Raw genomic sequence first — 19,948 nt, 5'->3', positions numbered from 1 at the left:
GGAGCCCCCGTACCCCTCTTTCCTCTCTCATCTCTCAAGGAGTTTGTATCTCAGTCTCACCTGTGGGCTCTTTCCCCCCGTTAGGCTCCACTTGCTGTCACTTGCTCCCAAGCAGCTAAAGTTTTCCTCATCTTAGACTCCATTCTATTCACCTCTGGACTATGGTGGTGGAAGGGAACAGCGTCTAGGAATTCCAGGCAGGACCCTCCGGCAGTTCCAGGGAGGGATGTGTATTTCTCTGGAAAGACCAAACATGTCTCATAGCCTTGGAATGCCAATGCCTGCAGCTCTGAGCTCCTGTGGAATTGGAGCAGTGACCAGGAAGAGTGGTCTGTTCTGCCAGTGCCCTCCCGGCTCACGTTTGAGAACATGTCGTGTGTGCTGAGGTGGGAATGGCAGTCAGTATCTCTCAAACTAGGATGGAGATGTGAAGGGACTGGGGGGGGGGGGTGGTTAGGAGCCAGCACATGGGCTTCCTGAGAATAGCTGAGTCATTGCCAAGGGCAGTCGTCGGTATTCAGGGCCTGATGCTGACATGTACACTGTCCCTCTGTACCCCTCTATCCTCTCAATGCCCTGACCCTTCCATTCATAAAGGTGCAGGTGTTGCTCCTGCAAGGCATTGTGGGACAGGGTGCCCAGGGCAGTGTCACCTGGCCCATTAGCCTCTGGGTTGAGCCTAGAGAGAGAGAAAAACACATAGTCCAAGGGACAAGGCCCATGAGTCTGCAGCTCAGTGAGTGGTCCTGGAGGAAGGAGAAAGCTTTCAGCACATGGAGCAGCTTCCACACTCCCAAGGAACCACTCGAGAGATTAAAAATAATAATACCTCCCTAACCCCCAAACCCCCAGTTTATATGTGGGTTCAATTTAAATCTGTGGATGGGGCAATAAAGTATTTTTTCATGTAGAGAGAGCTTTATGTTTATCATCCATCTATATTCCCTTTTATAGTCCACTAGAGGCCCAGTGCACAAAATTCGTGCATGGGGGCAGGGGTTTCCCTCAGCCCAGTCTGCACCCTCTCCAATCTGGGACCCCTCGGGGGATATCTTGATTGCCAGTTTAGACCTGATTGGACATCCCTCTTGCAATCCGGAATTGCTGGCTCCTTACCACTCACCTGCCTGCCTGCCTGATCACTCCTAACCACCTCTGCTTGCCAGCCTGATGCCCCTAACTGCCCTCCCCTGCCGGCCTGAACACCCCTAACTGCTCTCCCCTGCCAGCCTGAATACCCCTAACTGCTCTCCCCTGCTGGCCTGATTGCCCCTAACCACCTCTGCCTTGGCACCCCCCACCATGGCTTTGTCCGGAAGGATGTCCAGAAGATGTCCGGTCTAATTAGCATATTACCCTTTTATGAGAATAGATTTTCAGGCCAATCTGTATTCATGGCTGTTTTAAAACACACCCTTACGGCTAGTAAACTGGCCTTCCAGTCCGAATGCCCAGGCCAGTGCTTGCACAGAGGGTGTGACCAGTGAGGGTGACTCCACGATGTGGGGCATGCAGACACCTTTCTGCAGAGTCTCCCAGGCTGGCAGGTCAGGGCAGAGACTGTCTACCCGAGAGAATGATGTGCATCTTATGAATCCCCGAGAGGCATTCTGAGCCTCAATCTTACAAGTCCATCTTTGTTTAGCGATTGGAAAGGATAATGAAGTAGCCTTCTATGCTAGCTGAGCAGGTAGGCCAGCACGCCGGCAGCTCTCGGGCGTGTAAAGTGCAATGAAAATCGCTCATGTCTAAAGGCATTTGAAGGCTCCCTTCTGCTTCATGCCACCCGAGGATGGTGCGGCTGCTCAGAGGTCAGGTCCGGACAGTGCATTTAGGGGGAAAAGTAGGTTTCTCATGTCAGTAGGACACAGCATGGCTCTCACTTTTGTTCAGTCCAACTGCTGTGGGGACGGAAATCATTCAATATAACCCACAACAGTTTAGGCTTATCATTTTAATAGGAAGATGAATTCCCTGCCAATATACATAAGTTAAAGTAATAGCCACTTACACAATCATTTTGATTAAAAGAAAAATAAGTTTAAAGCAGTAAGCAGAGTAGTTGAAACTCACAGCATTCATCTGAATCTTCGTTATTTTGAGAAGTGTGTGGGAAATGCAATGTGGGATAAGAAATTAAGGCAGCTGAATGTTAGATTTTTAAAACGCACGCTCCTCGAGTTTACCATGTTCTAACTGGGCAGGTCCAAACCGGAGGCCTGATGGGAACTTGTTAGAAAGGGGTCATGTGTAACATAAGCATTTGGGACTGACCTATGACCTCAAGCGCAGAGGTTAACTTCGATGAGCACGGCTCAGAGGGTCAGACACAGCGTCCAGCTCGCAAGGCTGGGCAACAAGAAGAGCCTGGGTCCATCGGGCAACACAACGGGCGACCACAGGCCACAGGGCCATTTCCAGAGCACAGTGTCCTGCGGACGGCAGCTCAGAGGGAACCTGAACCTGCTAGAGGAGACGGTGAGCTAAGCAGGTGACCCAGGAGCCTGTGCGTGGAGAGGGTTTCCAGGCGGAAGCCCCGTGGAGGAGCTAAGCCAGTGAGGCAGGAGTCCTGGCTCTCGAAGGGCCTGGTGGGAATTCAGCTCTGGGTACAGTTCTTGGTAACATGACCTGACTAGTGAAGAGAACAGGAGAACCTACTTGGAGAAGTTCTGTCGTAAAAACTCCTTTCTTTAGTAGGTGAGCACTCCCCAAATATCTTACGCTTCCTGCCTATATGGTTCATAAATACACAGAGAGTAAAATGAAATTAGTATTAAGTGGAGGAATTAAAATAGTCTTAGACATAATCAATGCAAATGTGATATGGAAGATAACAACACTAAACACGTATGATTGATTCAACTGAACTGACAGGAGATCTATTTTTTAAAAAAATCTAAAATATACAATATTCTAAGAGTGAAGACAATGAATATATAGAAAATATATTCCATAAAAATGTTAGGAGGCCCTCTTATCAACTTAATAAAATATTAAAATGCAGTAGTTAAAATCAGAATTCTAAGTAACAATATTAGTACAATTCATATACACATAGTCAAAATATTAGCATAAAATATCATTAATGAAAAGAATGTGGTTATTATTAAAAGATTTAAATGATTGAAAAACTCGTCATTTTCTACCGGGAGCTTCCGGGTTCAAGTAGATCCCACAGCTCATGTCCCCAAGGGCCAAGCGCGGGCAGGTGCTTGTCCGCAAGATGCTCTGGGTCCACAACAGGGTCTGGCCCTGGCGTTGGGCTGTGAGCAGTGACGGCTGCGTGTGCAGGAGACTGGGGCCCTGTCTCTTACGAGGCAGCCAGGTGGGCGGGGGACACAACCACGGGTGGGCAGGTGTGGGCGAGATTCCGTCCTGCTCAACACCCCACAACATGGAGGAGCTGTTACTGCGCCTCTAAGCGAGACCTTGAGCCTCAGTGGATGGTAGAAGTGAGCCTGAGCCTTGGTCTGTCGTCATCTGTGAGAGGAAGTGAACGGTTTATTGGACAGCATCCCCGGTGGCAGCCTTCCCTCCCAACAGTGGCTAGGGGGCAGCCAGCAGAGGGGAAAGTAGAAACAAGAATGAGAGATGCGGCCTATAATACAGTGGGTGGAGGGGAGGGCATTGGGGAATGCAAATTCAACCTATTTGATCGAATAACAATGAAATAGCAAGAAACAGGAAACTTTAGAGAGAAAACTGTGAGGTTATGCTCACGGGGGAGGCGGGCGAACCCACTCTACCAGGCAGGCAGACGCTGTCTCACTGGGGGGCAAGGACGGGGCAGGTGCACATGGAGAAACTCTCTGGGCAAAAGGGTGGTGTTTCCTATGAAGTAACCATAGTCCTCGGGACACACAGAAGCACTTGGTGAATCCAAATGCCGGGGTCACGAAAAACACAGCGGATCTGGAAGGGCGTTGTGAGGACTTTGCGACTGTTCCCGCGATTTGGAGAGAGGACACACACATGACCACCAGCAAGCCTCGCGGAAGGAAACAGTTAGTTTATGCTCCTTTCCGCCTCCGCGTCCTCAATGAAGGGTCTAGCTAGACACAGACCGTGTCGAGGTCATTCTTTCCAAGATGTCACAGAATGGAGAGTGACTTCTGAATTAAATCTATTCCTTAAGCCGTACTAAAATCCATATATATATATATATATATATATATATATATATATATATATTCCCTGCAATAGTAGAAAATATAGTGAAGCTGAGAATTTTAACATACAAAAATGTTATAAGAACTTACTATCTGCCTACTAGTTTTACAGTTCCTGGAAGAATACTATGTACTTTGCATAGGTTGAGTTAATTCTATCTCCAAATACAACATTATTTTCACATGAATTTCCATGTTTATTGTCTAGAGAGCCAGTTGCTCAGGACATTTAGGAAACTCTGAGTATAACAGTGTTAGGACAAACAGAAAAGCAGACGGACCCGCTACATTTATTCTGAAAGAGCGTGTCGAAGCTGAAGCACTGATTGAACTCTGGAGAGACTTTGCCGAACTCTGAGGGTCAGAAATGTCTACGGATAGAAGAAATAGTATAAGTCTGAAACCGACTGCTACTATACATTCCCTAACAGTAAAACCAACTAAAAACAAAAGTTTGTTTTACTTAAATATTTAACAAAAATTTATTGCAAGATATATTTTTCACTGAATTTCCAGTTTCAAGGAACATGGTACAAAACATAGTGCCATCAGCTTTGTCTAAACATTAAATAGGTGCAAATACACAAAGATTAAAAAAATAAACAAAAACCAAAGAGCATACTTTACAACATACATTACAGCCCTATAAATATATTTTATGTACATTATACATACTCTTAAGACATCGACTTAATATACAGCATATATTGTATTGATTTTGAAATGACTCAGTGCCTTGATAATATTCTACGTCAGAAACTAGGAACTCATTTGCATCCTTGGACTCACAGGAAGGGCTTTCCTATCCGCGAGGCATGGTTTGGCCGGCTTCTCCCCACCATTCAACGGGCAGCGACCCCCTTGGACGAGCACCCACGCACACAGCCACCATTTTCATTGATTTCTTTCCCTTTGACGGTGTGACTAGAACAGGGGCTGGAGCGGGATGACGGCGGGGTGGGGGGCGAGCAGGGAGGGGAAGAGGGCCTGGGGCAGAGGGGGGAAGGCCAAGGGGCTGGGATGAAGGACTGAGGCTGGAATGATGGGCATCGGAGGAGGTGCGACTAACGTGGGCGGGTTCCCGGGACAGAGCCCGGTGCCCAGGGGTCCTCTTGAGATGGCAGTTTGAGGTAAGGATGTCCTGGTGAGAGATGGGACCTGGGACAGGAACCGTTGGTGCGGCGGAAGCACCTTCACGGTGCCCGTCTGATGGTGCAGGACGGTGTGGTGGATGGTGGTGACAGAGGTAGAGCTTAGGGGCTGCTGCAGAGGCAGAGGCTGCAGAGGCGTGCTGGGCGGGGCCAGGGCCGCCGCAGGGAAGGCGAGCTTGACCTTGTGGGCCAGCAGGCCTGGCTGGAGGATGTGCTGGTAGACCTCGCAGGGGAGAGCTTTGAATTTGTCAGGGGTTTCTATGGGGATCAGCAACGCCTGCTCGGGCAGAGCCAACGGAGCCAGGATTTGCTCCGTGGTGACCAAGGCGTGGCCACTGACCTGTGCTTCTTTGAAGGGCAGCGGTGGGTGAGCGTGAAGAATTCCTGAAGGCAGACACAGCCACTCGGGGGAGGCCTCGGCCGCGGCCACCTTCCCCTGGGGGAGGGCCTGGGCCAGCTCCAGCTCGTGGTGGCAAAGGAGCGCCTTGGGCGGGGGCTGCTGGCAGGTCTTCTCCGCAGGAGGCACCTGCTTTTCCCTGATCGGCACAGTCTGGCTTCCCTCCTGGCGCCCCAGCTGGGCACCGGCCACTTCTTCCTCTGCGGGGGTGCCAGCTGCAGGGACAGAGGTGGGCTCATCGGAAACCTCGGGCCTCGAGCCAGAGGGGGCCTCGGCGACCACACGCTCAGCCCCCCCATCGCTTCCTGAAGGAAGGGGGCTGCTGGGGCGTGAGGCCAGCTTGTGTGTTACGGGGTCTGTTTGCTCTGAGCTCCTGTCGACATTGGCCATGTCCTGTGGGTTTAGTTCCTCTTTTGTGTCTGCGCTCATCAACCCGCCCGCCTGTCCTACGGGAGAAGCCGCCTTCCCGGGGTGGTCTGCTCGCTCCCTGGGCTCCAGGGCTCCACGTCTGGGGCGGAACCGGCCTCTTTTCCTCCTCCGTCTCCTTCTAGGTGTGAAGGGTGCAGGAGCTCGGGGTGGCGCCCCAAATTCTCCTGGTAAAGCATGCTGTGCATTTAGACTTTCATCCGAAGAGGGAGAAGATGAACGTGGTCTTCGTTTTCGATAACATCTTTCGGTTTCATTGACGAGAGAATTATAGCCTCGCTTGACGGCCTGGTTCGGGGGCACACCTCTGGTGGCCTTTGGAAGAAAGACGCATCCGTGGTCCTGACCACAGCTGGGCACCGTGGCTTTGCAACTGCAGGAAGTTCTGGAGGGTGTTAAACTACATTTCCCAGAATGCATCATTGTAGGACTGGACTGTCCATTTAAAACAGCCGAGTTCTTTGTCCAGTGATTTTTAGAACTGATGTCGTCCTTATGACTGTATTCGGCGTCCCATGTTTTCCACGTTTCTTTATTTTCACGTAAGAACAGAAATGCTGATGCGGGCTCTTTATCAGGCGGTGGATGTGCGTCTGACGGTGGCTCTTCAGCCAAATCCCGCTTGTCTGAAATCGCTTCCGGCGGGTTTTTCCTAGCTGTGTCAGTGCAACTATCTCCTGTCTCCATTTTGAGGGGAGTTGTTGATTCTTTGGCTTTCTCCCCACGATGGTGGTGACATAACTTCCTTCGTTTTTTCTTTCTTCTACTTTTATGGAACCGGTGTTCATGCGCATCTTTCAACCTTGTTTTGTGGCATTTCTCATGAGTATTCTGTTTTGTTTGTTTTTGAATACAATGATATCTTTTTGTTTTTCTGCTCCTACAGGAACTATGTGTATACCTCTGATCTATATTCTCATTTCTTCCAGAATCACAACCATTGGAGAGAGAATCTTCAGCCAGAAGAGGAGTGACTGGGGCAGGTTCGCTTCTGCTTTCTCCACCGTCATAACCTGTGGGGCCTGTGACAGCGCTGCCCTTGCAGTCCCAAGCCGGCCTCTTGCAAACGTCTCCCCCCTTCTGCTGGGAACACAGGCCACTGCAGGGCGGCTTGTTTTTCTCTAGGTGGTTGTTCACTTTAGTGGACTTAAAGTCAAAGCAGAGAGGGTTGCAGCTGTAGGAAACGGGTGGCTGAGCAGTTGTGTAAACTAGCATTTCCGACGGCCACTGAAGAACGGTGGACCCGTCTTTGTTAAGCACAGGAACAAAGGGCTCACAGGGCCTTTTGGAGAAATCTGGCGTTTTACGTGAAGTTACAGTGCCTTCTTCAGAAAGGGAAGGGGCCAGCCTCTCAGGACCACGGGGTTCAGTTTCAGCTTCGATGGCGGGTGCTTCATCGTCCTGCGCACTTTCCGCTGGGGCCGCTGGCAAAGTCTTGCGGTCGGCAGCCCGATCTAGAGCTGCACCCCTACTTCCTGAAGACTCGGAATCGGCAAGATCCTCAGATATGTCTTCATTCATAGCAACATCTTCCGGGGGTGCTGGATCTGCGGATGCCCCCGAATTTTGGCAATGGCCTGCATCTGAGGACAAAGGGAGTTGAAACTGGCGAGAGGAAGGTAATAAAAATGTATCTTTTTCACAAGCAACTTCTGTCATCTCTTGCGCTGGAGCCTTTTCTGTGCAATGGCATGTTCCCTCGGGTGGAGGAAGAAAGGGAGCCTTCTCCTCGGGGCTCAAGAGCACGTCTGTCGGTGAAGGCAGCTGCAGATGACAAGGGCCGGGGACAAACCGACTTCGCCTACCCAGCCCTCGGTCCAGGGAGGCATCGTCGCTGCTCTCAGCGAAGGCTGCGGCCGAGGACTCCAGCCTCAGGGACGCTTTCTTGGGAAACGCGAAAGAGAAGCCAGTCCTGTGTCCGTGAACGCCCTGGGCGCGCTCCCCGAGCTGGTGCGTCTTTGCAGAATGACGTGCACTCCCTGGGTCAGCAGCCACCGCGCTCACCTCTTTTGCAGGCTCTTCACTGGGACCCCAAGGACACTTGACATCCTCCTGGTTGTGAACTGAATCCACAACTGCTCCCTGGGGCAGGCCATTATGAGTGTCTCCCACTGTCACCGTCGTGGACTTGAACATGGGGCCACTTCCGGGAGCACTGCAAAGAGCAGCAGGCGTGTACGTTAGAGGGTGCGCATTCGGGAAATACTCAAGCACATTCACCTGGGAAACGTCTCTGTAACGTTTTCCCCAACCTTCTGAATCTCCGGGAAGGAATCACCGCCATCGGCTCAGGCGGCTTCCATGGGGCCATCGCATGTCTGGGTCACTATGGGGTAACGTGGAGGTGCTGGCAGGAAGGAAGTGGGATAGCTGTTTACAGCAAAGGCCAGCGTAGCCCCAGGCTCTCAGCCAGTGCCCTTGGCCAAGACTGTGTACCCCTGTAATCTCCTCAGTGACACTGCGAAGTATTGCAGAATTTTCTAAAATGAAATTACTTTTAATTCACAAACACTTAACATCAGCAATACAGCAATACTACATGGAGATTATGGAGGGAATTAAAGAAAAACCCTCCATTATATATTTTTATTTATTTTAGAGAGGAAGGGAGAGGGAGAGAGAGATAGAAACATCAATGATAAGAGACGATCATTGATTAGGGCTTCCTCCTGTAGGCCCCACACTGGGGATCCAACCTGCAATCTGGACACTTGCCCTGACCAGGAATTGAACCGAAACCTCCTGGTTCCTAGGCTGACGCTCAACCACTGAGCCACGCCGGCTGGGCAAAACAGGCCTTTCTCTCCCTTTGCTGTGACTTCCCACAATTTATGAGAAGCACCTGGTAATTAAACCCCAAGGGAAGCAGGGGAATGTGAGTCTTATTCTGATACAGAAATAAATAAGTGTTTCTTTTATGTCTGTGTTTTTCTCTCTCTGTCTTTGTCATTACATTTAGGAGCAGGTGCCCGCGCCCGCAGACTCACCGCGCGGCTTCCTTCCTCAGCTCGGCCAGCCGGTGGAGGCGCTGGAGGGCCTTCGCCTGCTTCCTTTCCTCTTTCCTGGACTTGGAGGCTACCTTTCGAGCGAATTCCCGTTGTTTCAGTTCCTTGAGCCTCTATTGAAGAGACAGGGAAAGACGAATAGTACTTGGGTCGACTACAATGTTCAAGTTGCTATTGTTTCTACTGTTGAACTTCTCCAATACATCACTTTGTTTCACTTCATTTAAGGAAAACACCACGTGTGTGACAGCCCACTTCAGACAAAAATCTGTTCTGACCCTTCCGGCTTGAGAAAATGCCCGAACATATTACTGTATTATATGAAAAGATCTCCCCAAGCCGTAGGTGAGAGGAACCGAAAACTTGCATTGCTGCTCCTTGACCGTTTCCTGCCAAGGTTCTCCGCCTAATTCAGACAAACGGTGGGAATCCTGCAAACCCCTGATTATCAAACAAAATTAGCTTGTGTATTTCAGTTATAGACAACATAGGCATCGGGTAGTTTTATATGTTCTACAAAGAGTAAATGCCTTACATTAACCCATAAGATGAATGGTCTTTACTAAGGGCATTTAAAACAATCCTTCCTCTCACATATTAGGTATATTTCCCAAATAATTCTAGATATGAGAATAAAATTAGTAGTGTTTTGTGTGAACTCTTTTTACATTAGGTGTATTTTTCATCTGTATTAACGGGCTCATTTTGGGGGTTTAAGGCTAGAAAGAGTATGTCAACTGGAACAGAATCGATAAACAGCATGTGGCAGTATTTAAGAGACACCAAAGTGATCCCATGTCCCAAATATCTCACTACAGTCTTTCACAGTCACAGTGTATCGTTATTAAAAATGATTAAGGCCCTAGCCGGTTTGGCTCAGTGGATAGAGCGTCGGCCTGCGGACTCAAGGGTCACAGGTTCGATTCCGGTCAAGGGCGTGTACCTTGGTTGCGGGCACATTCCCAGTGGGGAATGTGCAAGAGGCAGCTGATCGATGTTTCTGTCTCATCAATGTTTCTAACTCTCTATCCCTCTCTCTTCCTCTCTGTAAAAAATCAATAAAATATATTTAAAAAAAATGATTAAGGTACTATATCTTCTCATGAAGCTCATGTCATTATCCAATTGTGGTGTTGTGTAGCCTTAGAGTAAGGCTCTAAGAGAATAAAACATATTAATCACATTAGGAAGTGATTGAATAAAGTTTTAATAAATGCCTTATACATATACGCGGATGTGTGCCAAGGCTTAGGGCAATGCTTGGTGTATTATATGACTGTTTAATAAATATTTGTTGATTTATATGTGAATCCTTTTAGATCCTTCAAGGGAGGAATTTTCTTCCCTCAACAATTGAAGTACTACTAACGAAATAATATTAGACTCCTGGGAATCCTGAATTGTATCTGCTTAATTTCACCTGCGTAGTATTTTAGCTTAAGCTTCAAGTAAACTTTAATATTTAATTGATGGGATTTCTATAAGATGTGCATAATTATTTTAAAAATTATTTTAAATATTTTAAAATAATGATTTAAAAACAAAGTGTTCTGTTGATCCCAGTCTTCCTCTCTGTACACAATTCCCTCATCTCAGCGACAGCCTTCCTGATAAAGTGAAACAGCTTACCTCGTACTTAGGGCATAGCCAGCAACTGAGCTCATAGACCTGTCCAAACATGTTGGTTAGTTTTAGGCTAGAATTTATCCGTCTTTGTATCCTTTCTTGTATTTTTCTGCAGCAAAAATAAAGTCCTACGTCATATTTCATATCCAGGAGAGTAATTTTGAAAAGCAAATAGTAGAAACCAAGTAAATTCTTTTGAGAGTGCCAAATAGAAAGAAAACTTAAGTTCCACACAAATAAATATACAAGATAATAGCAGTGAGGCTTTCTGGAAATGTCAATGCTATTTCTAAAGCTTCCGCAACAATTTATTGAGAATCACTCAAAAGAAATCCTTAGTGATAAATGTCAAGACAGGAATGGCAGTCAGCAAGAATTAGAAAATTAGAATGCTGAGAGGCGTTAGTAGAAGGAAGTGGTCTAGCTACTGTATCACAAATCACAGTGTAATGCACACTGGCAGATAATTCAATAGATGTGCATGTAGAGAAAGGAAAAACCTAAAGAATCAATATTCTCTGGTTATGATGCCATCTCAGAAGGCCCACGCCCCTTCCCGCTGACTTCCTTCTACTGATCTTTAGAGAACCAAATGCCACAGGGCACACACGTCGTCAATCTCAAACATGGTCTCGGGAAGTCCACGGTGTCAGGTGTCGGATTGCTGGCAAAGTTATGATGGTCCTGCCTTTACATTAGACTGGCAAAGGTTTAATCAACGTACGAAGAGGGACAGAGAGAGGCACTGACTCATTTAGATAACTCATCATTAAACTTTTAGGTAAATTACTTTGCTTTACAACTGCAAACCAGAATTTCACCAACATTCTTATGTCTATATTTTGTACATCTATTTATACCCAAAAGGTAGGTGGTTGCTACAAACAGAACTATTGGAATAAAAGTTACACATGTGCACTTTTTTAGGTTTTCCAAAATGCTGTTTATAACTTTACACCATTTTAAACTCCACCTAGGAGTATATGAGTATACTAGGGGCATGGCGCACAGATTCGTGCACTGGTGGGGTCCCTTGGCCCGGCCTGCAGGGATCGGGCTGATACCGGCTCTCCAACATCCCTGAGGGGTCCCGGATTGTGAGAGGGTGCAGGCCAGGCCAAGGGACCCCACCAGTGTATGACTGGGGCCGCGGGAAAGCTCCAGGGCATGTCTGGCCAGTCTCGCCCAGTCCCGATCATCCAAACCACAGCAACAAACTAACCTACCAGTCAGAGCATCTGCCCCCTGGTGGTCAGTGTGCTTCGTAGTGACTGGTCAAATGGTCGGACACTTAGGTTATTAGGCTTTTATTATATAGACCAGTGGTTCTCAACCTGTGGGTTGCGACTCCTTTGGGGGTCAAATGACCTTTTCACAGGGATCGCCTAAGACCATCGGAAAACACATATATAATTACATATTGTTTTTATGATTAATCACTATGCTTTAATTATGTTCAATTTGTAACAATGAAATTAGGAGTCACCACAACATAATGAACTGTATTAAAGGGTCGTGGCATTAGGAAGGTTGAGAACCACTGATATAGAATATCATATCCAATGTTGGGTAGCATCACTGTTAACATATTTAATTGATAATCAATAAGTGATGTATCTCCCAACCAGTGTGATTCAATGGTTGTGCATCAACCTATGAACCAGGAGGTCACGGTTCCATTACCAGTCAGGTCACATGCCCGGGTTGTAGGCTCAATCCTCCGTGTGGGGTGTGCAGGAGGTAGCTGATCAATGATTGTCTATCATCACTGGTGTTTCTATCTCTCACTCCCTCTCCCTTCCTCTCTGAAATCAACCAATAAAAATATATTAACAAAGGAAGTGATGTATAATGAATACTTTGCCTATAATTCATGTGTTTAACAAGATGGAATATTTTATATACATATTAGCCATCTGTAATTATTTAAAACTGATGTTGTTTGATAGAATTTGTTAAGCAATATTATATTCATTACTTCTATTGAAAAAGAAACATATGAGCAGCCAAGCCAGCATTGCTTCCTTATTCAGAGAAGACAACCCTGAAGCTAAGGACATTATAGAGGCGTGCCCTGAGCCACACGCGAGCGGTAGAACAGGCTGGGCCCTTGGTCAGGGTCTCAGCAATGCGGACCTTCACTCACCAGGGGCGACCCGCTGAGTGCCATCTGCCAGCAGCAGAGACAACCCAGCCCCACCTGGCACCATTAGTGAAGGCGTCAGCCAGTCGCCCGGAGGCAGGTGATGGCATTGGGCAACTTCCTTCCTGAAAAGGGCAGCATTTTGGTCTTCCAGGAATGGACATCAACTTTGGATACAGACTTGTCTTCCCTCCATGCAATGCTTCTGTCAAAACCGCAATCCAGAAGCATACGGATGGATGGAATGCCGTACCCATCGTCAGGGGGTTCCACACGCACTGCTCTGATCGAAGGGTGGGCAGTCTGGCTGTGACGGTGTGAACACTGCCAACTGCCTTCCCTGATTACACCCTCTATTTCACTAATAGAACTCAAGCATTGGGGGAGAGAACGCTACTCAACTAAAACAATAAAGATCGCAGCCTCCTGTGTAAGTAAGAGTGGCTCTGTGACCATTTTCACTAACTGAATGATAAGCAAATATTGCTGAGGCAGATAACCCTAAAAAAAAAAAAAAAGTCAAGTCTCAGAAGAGAAATTCCCTTTCTGTTTCTTTAACCAGGTTTGCTTCCTACTGACGTGCCATTGTGAGTCCTAGGTGAGCAGCAGCCAGCTTTCTGCTGCGAGGCTGCTGTCTGACAGCGAAGGCCTGGATGTCAAGGTTGACAGAGGAAGACAAACAAACTCCCTGCAGCATCACTACAGACCCAGGCAGAAATTCGTGCACAGGCAGGGTCCCTAGGCCTGGCCAGCGATCAGGGCCGGCCGGGGCCTTCCTTTGTTCCGTGCCGCCCCCTGGTGGTCAGCGCACGTCATAGCGAGCGATCGAACTCCCGAGGGGACAACTTGCTTATTAGCCTTTTATATATATAGATTGGGCTCTGCAATCAGAAGCGCCTCGTGCACTGTAAGTGCCCATGAACGCTTTTTGACTCAGTTGGCACAGGAGGGCGGTGATGAACTTTCCTATGCAATAGAAGACGTTACAAAATTGTGAACAGAAATCTCAATACGATCTCTGGCAGTTCAGGGAAAGCGAAGGACACTCGAGTATAAGAATATTGACACTTGCTTCATCCTAGGACTGACTACCTGTGTCACTTGGGAGAGAAAAATAAAACATAAGCCAGCTATACGTGAGTTTTCCCTGACTGGCACTGACTATAATCTTAACTTATCTACCCACTTAGGAGATGTGAGACTGGATGATTCACTTCTAGTCTTAGACCACTTTCTCCTCCTCTGAAGTCTCTGATGTTATCTAAGTTCCTAGTCATTTCACATTTTTAGATCAATGTTTCTATTGCCATCTTTTAGGATGGATTTAGTCGGTATTGAATAAAACATGTTTAGAGCAATAAGAATGGCCTTGTTAAGTGTTTTTCCTTCTACAAGTAAATTCGTTATTCTTTTGAATGGTTCCAATACCTCCATTTCTAGTTACGTGCTTCTTAGTAAGTTAATATATTACCCGCTATTACTGTTTCCACAGGCTTGAAATTTCTCTTGAATTCCCAAGAGCTGCTTCTATCAAGAACTATTTTCCATGGCTTTTGAAAAAAATCTAAGTATGCTTTCTATCTTGCAGAGAAGTAATATCCTCAAAGAATTACAACTCAATCACCAACTCTATTTCCTGAATCAATTTAGCCTTCTTGGAAGACAGCATTCAGTGAGTGCTTTAGAATGTCAGCAAATGTATTCCTTCAGAGGAGGTTAAGGTATGCGAGTGAATGGATCACACTTCACTGTGTAATTTCCTTCCAGCCATTATTTAATCAATGCTATTATGCTGAGTGAACTTGTGGAGGACTCTTCTTACATTTCTTTTCCCATTACCATCACGAATGCGCAGCATTTGGACTTCTCTCCTGGCAGCTTTAAAGGAATCTAATCTCTTAATGCATATCAGATCTGAACATTATCTCTCCCCCAGGCCGCTCCTTCTTTAAGTTCCATTAACTCAAGTTTCTCTTTGTGGACAGAAATCTCATGCTAGTTCGAATAGGAAAGTCTCTGCAATCTGTCATGTCTAGCACGGACTCTTCGGCCATTCGGTTCGTTTTCCTAAGTGCTGAGTCAGAGGCACCCTGTGCGCGTTGTAAGTGCCATGAATGCTCGTCAGATTGAATCGGCACAGGAGGGCGATGATGAACTTTCTTACATGATAGAAGACTTTACACATTTGCTCGCAGAAATTTCAGGACGACCTCTCGGCGTACAGGGGGAGCCATGGAAGTGCCAGTGTAAGAGCATAGACACTTATATTTTTAAAAAACGCAAAAACAACCTGAGTGGCCAGAAACTGAAGAACAGTTAAGAATTATGATTCAGTTTTGTAAGGAGATACTAAGGTGGCTGCTACCAATAGTGCTAACAGTTGTAAAATATTAGAAATATTGTTGTATTACGATAGTAATTTAAAAAATAGCACGCTAATAATTTTACGTCATCAACTGTACCACCATCTATAGCAATAAATGCACCAAATACATCCATAGATGCATTATCAAATGTATCTGTATCTATAGAAAAAAATGCTAGAAAATATACAAAATGTCAGTGATATTCCTTTTTGTCAGGTAAATCAGAAGAACTGCACTTTTATTTTCCACCCTATGGTATTTTTCCATTTTTCCTTACGGGTATGTTTCTTTAAGAATTATTCTGGCATAAGAAGAGATGCACTTCTGTGGTGAATGCATACGTCATCAGATGGCAGTTAGCAACCTCATGACCCTCGCTATCTCCACTCTCCTTCCCTGGCCTCAGAGTCTAACCGGGGACATACACGTCTGCTGCGGCCACACCACACTCTGAGGTTACTATTCTTTTTTTTTTACAAATATATTTTTATTGATCTCAGAGAGGAAGGAGGAAGGGAGAGGGAGAGAGAGAGAGAAACATCAATGATGAGAGAGTCACTGATTGGCTGCCTCCTGCACGCCCCACACTGGGGATGGAGCCTGCAACCCGGGCATGTGCCCTGAACGGGAATCAAACTGTGCCCTCTAGGTTCATAGGTCGACGCTCAACCACTGAGCCACGCCGGCCAGGCAATTCTGTCTAATCTTTTTATATGAGAGAAGCACTTAGAACATCCGGAACCGAAAATTAAATACAAATTGATTCTTTATGGGTGAGCATACAGGCCCTACCTATGCATGACACCTGCTGACACAGAATTCGTGAATCTGAGATCCAGAAAGGCCAGTAAAAGCCACCTGTCCAAACCCTCGTTCGTGATGCAGACCCAGGGCCCTGGGAAGGCGGGGATGAAACATACGGAGAGCAGAGCGGAGAGCGGAAGGGACTGGCGTTTCCAGGGCGCGGGCATGGGCTGGGCCGGGTGAGAGGGGTGAAGGGAGAGAGAAGTGTGACTGGCAGGTACCAAGTAGCCCCAGGATGTGAGGTGCAGCACAGGGCGCACAGTCACTCATGTTGTGGTGACTACGGACCGGCTGGCTGGGCACTGGGACTATCGAGGGGCACATTATGTAGCGTAGATGCCTGTTTCGTCACTGAGCTGTGCATCTAAAACGAACAGAACTAATATCGAAAGAAACACACACACAGCTTCTGCCGTAGCAGATGCTCATGATGGAGCAGCCCCAGGTCCCCAAACGCTCTCAAATACACATGTAAATGCAGGTTCAAAATGGACGTGTTAAGTGTGCAATTTTAAGTATTTCCAGCTACTACAGCATCGTCTCACGTTTAATGAGTTGCGCCTCAGCTCTCCACCAGAGTTCACGGTGATTTAGATGGTGTGTCTCCCTCTAGGGTCCAAAGCCCCCGGGTGTTATCAAAAGTGACCTTCTGGACCAGCCTGTGTTGCTAAGTGGTGAGCACTGACCTATGAACCAGGAGGTCACGGTTCTATTCTGGTCAAGACACCTGCCTGGACTGTGGGCTCGATTCCCAGTGTGGGGCGTGCAGGAGGCAGCTAATCAATGATGTTCTCTCTCATCATTGATGTTTCTCTGAAAGCAATAAAAACATATAAATTTTATTTAATTTAAAGTGAACCTCTGGACTTCAGAATAGTAGCCTAGATCCTGCCTGATGGCCCAGCTCACCTCTGGACAATCTATCGTACCCTAAACTCACGAATGTCATTTAACAGAACGGGAAAGGTCCTATGATCGTCTCAGCGAGTATGATCCTGTAGTACCTATGGCTGAATGAAGCGGAGGGTAAGCAATAGCTGGTAAGATATTCTCCAAACACGCACACAAAGGCACACCCATTTCCAAGTACCCAGTTTACACGATGAAACGTGTGTGTAATAATATATCTTACGTTTTCAGGTAGAGGAACAATTTTCTCAGATGTATCAACCCCATTGGAAACAACATTCCAGAATCATTTCATAAAGCAAACGCCAGGAAATGCAGAATGAAATCAATACTACTTCCTGATGGATTTTAATGTTCAAATCCAGCAGTAATATATGCATAGGCATGCCTTTTTAAGGAAGAAAATGGATGTTATTTCCACCAAAACCTTCCCCTCAACTGGTGTGCCATGGAGCTACTACCAGGAAGAAGAAAGGCCAGGCCAGCCTTTATGTGCTCAGCCAGCCACGCCTGTGAAGGAAGCTAACTCTGGGCCTACACGGCCTGCCTGAGCACAGCTGTTGATATGAGAGAATGAAAGGAATCACAGAAAATATATATACAACGGGTTCATAAGCACTTAGGCGGTCATTTCTCCCCACTCTTCTTACTTATGCTAAACAACACTAAACTGACAGTAATGGGTGATACTGGTGAGTGATGGTTATAAACGAAGATGTCTTTAACGGGTGATAATTGAGGCTTCTAGGCGCTAGCACACCGTGTGCTGGCCAGCACAGGAGCACCGATAAGTGTAAAGTGGACGGGAAAAGGCAATCTGTATCAGTAACTTCACTGCTGACTCCATCACTCCTTTGAACTCATGCTTGCAGAATATTGAAAAAAAATCCACCTTGCCTTTACAATAGATAGGGAAATAAAACAACATTAAAATAAACTAAATTAGGCACACATTCAGTACTCATTTAACCAATCACCCTGGTTATTTTTAGCATCTCATTCCGCCTCCCCTCCCCGATTTATAGTAAATGCTTTATATAAAGAACTAGAAGTAAATTCATTTATATTTGGTAAATATCATTAGCTAATTAAAATATTTAAACACTTGTGCATTTGAATAAATTTAACAGATCCCAACCTGCAGCATATAATTTTTGAAAATACTGCCAATCACTAAAAGGCAAGTGCATGGTATCTCTGTATTAATTGTTTATTTCAGACTTTACATTTGGTGCTTTTTTAAAAAGTCTTTTACTATGTCATTAACGTATCATCCTGGACTATCTCTAAAAATTGTTTAACAAAGAAAAATATATAAAAAATGTCTTATGCATAGAGTCTACACAATTGAAATCGTTAGAGAAAAGTGCAGCCACAGCATGTTTTCGGGCCCGTTCTCACCTGCTTGTGCGCGTGGTCATAGGAATTAATGTGATTGTCGAACTCCTGGTGCTTGTGGTACTGCTTGTCGCAGAGCTCGCAGTAGAAATTGGCCTTCAGGTCCTCCAGCGCTTTGGCGATGGTGTTCTCCTTCTCCGCATAACCCTGAAACACAGTGTCAGAGGAGGAGCCGTCAGCTCTCCCCTGCGTTCATTTCGTTCTGATGGTTGTCAACTAGTTGAGAAGAGTAAGAAACTTTACTTCACGGGCAACCAGAACAATAAAGCCAACACCAACCACCCAAATGAGAAGGAATTTTGAGTTAAAGAAAATGAAAGGTTAACAGAAGCAGCCAAAATAAGTGATGGGAAGAACAGAAGAAACACTGAGAAGAAAAATAAACCACAGAAAGAAATGGAAGCCCTTGCTCCAACAAGTTGCTACGCTACGATAGCACAGAAACAAATGACAATCATAGAGCTATGTTGACTCAACAGTTAACAGGAAACATCTAACTAAATCCTGAACAACTCTAAAATGTGTCTTTTTTTTTTTATCAAGTCCATATGGATGACATCAACATTCAAGTTTTTGTATTTGTGTTTGCTTGTTTGTCTCCTTAAATATCTATAGAGTAACATATCCATCACAGCTAGATTTCATTGGACTAATGTGTTCATCTCGACTCAGGTCAATTTAGGTTGAACATTCAAATAGACTCTAGTCTTCAAGAAGTCAGATTCCTTTCTGCCAGCGCTTTACCTAAACTGAAGATGATTGAACTGTCTAAGCAGACTGCGTTCATCATAAATAAAGATGGCTCTATCACCAAACCCCGGGAACGATGAAAAATGCAGCCAGTTCTCATCCGCGTTCATTTACAGGCCAAAGATAGCGCAATGTTTGACTGTGGCTTTTAGGGTTTCTTAAATCTAAATGTACTTGCTGTTTCATGCCTCCTTAAACGCTAACATTGCCAGACATGAATAAATTTTACGTGTGGAAACCCTGTCCAAGTCTTCCACTGAAGTGCTGCTATGAAGACCTAAACGTCAATCCCTACCACAGACTACATTAAACTTCTAATTTACAGATCCTCTCCTCCTCAATTCCTTTAAAATCCAAAATAACATATCCCCCGGCCTGACATGCTGCTCTCGAACACTCAAGGGGGCTGGAACGCGGAGATGAAATGGCATAGTCCTCTTTGTGGCCATGACAATTGCCCTTTTTACCAAATGTAAAGGCTGGGAAAGACACATAGTTTAAATGTTTAAATTACTTCTATAAGCCCAGCTGGCATGGCTCAGCGCTGAACGTCGACCTATGAACCAGGAGGTTAGGGTTTGATTCCTGGTCAGGACACATGCCCGGGTTGGGAGCTCAATCCCCAGTAGAGGGCGTGCAGGAGGCAGCCTATCGATGATTCTCTCTCATCATTGATGTTTCTATCTCTCTCTCCCTCTTCCTTCCTCCCTGAAATCAATAAATATATATTAAAATAGGTAAATTACTTCTACAAAATTTAAAAGTGGTATACTAACTATAATCCAATTAATAACAAATTCTTGC

General features: G+C 46.0%; 1 protein-coding gene across 1 annotated transcript; it reads right to left on the bottom strand.

Moving 5' to 3' along the window:
- Positions 1-4,549: 4,549 nt before the first annotated feature.
- ZNF804A (zinc finger protein 804A) lies at positions 4,550-19,592 on the bottom strand. The gene is made up of 3 exons (XM_081096310.1): positions 18,398-19,592; positions 9,131-9,261; positions 4,550-8,298 (listed from the first exon to the last, which is right to left on the bottom strand). Exon 3 carries the CDS (start codon positions 8,277-8,279, stop codon positions 5,094-5,096), a length of 3,186 nt encoding a protein of 1,061 aa, XP_080952436.1. The 5' UTR covers positions 8,280-8,298; positions 9,131-9,261; positions 18,398-19,592; the 3' UTR covers positions 4,550-5,093.
- Between the last annotated feature and the right edge of the window lie 356 nt (positions 19,593-19,948).

This window comes from Myotis nattereri (assembly GCF_964212035.1).
Source record: "Myotis nattereri genome assembly, chromosome: 7".
NCBI classification, from domain to species: Eukaryota; Metazoa; Chordata; class Mammalia; order Chiroptera; family Vespertilionidae; genus Myotis; species Myotis nattereri.
Note: the sequence above shows the minus strand (reverse complement) of the source record. Positions and strands in the feature narration are given on the sequence as shown.

Excerpts from the sequence above, each read along its gene's own strand:
- ZNF804A (XM_081096310.1), bottom strand. The coding sequence starts at position 8,279 with ATGTTCAAGTCCACGACGGTGACAGTGGGAGACACTCATAATGGCCTG.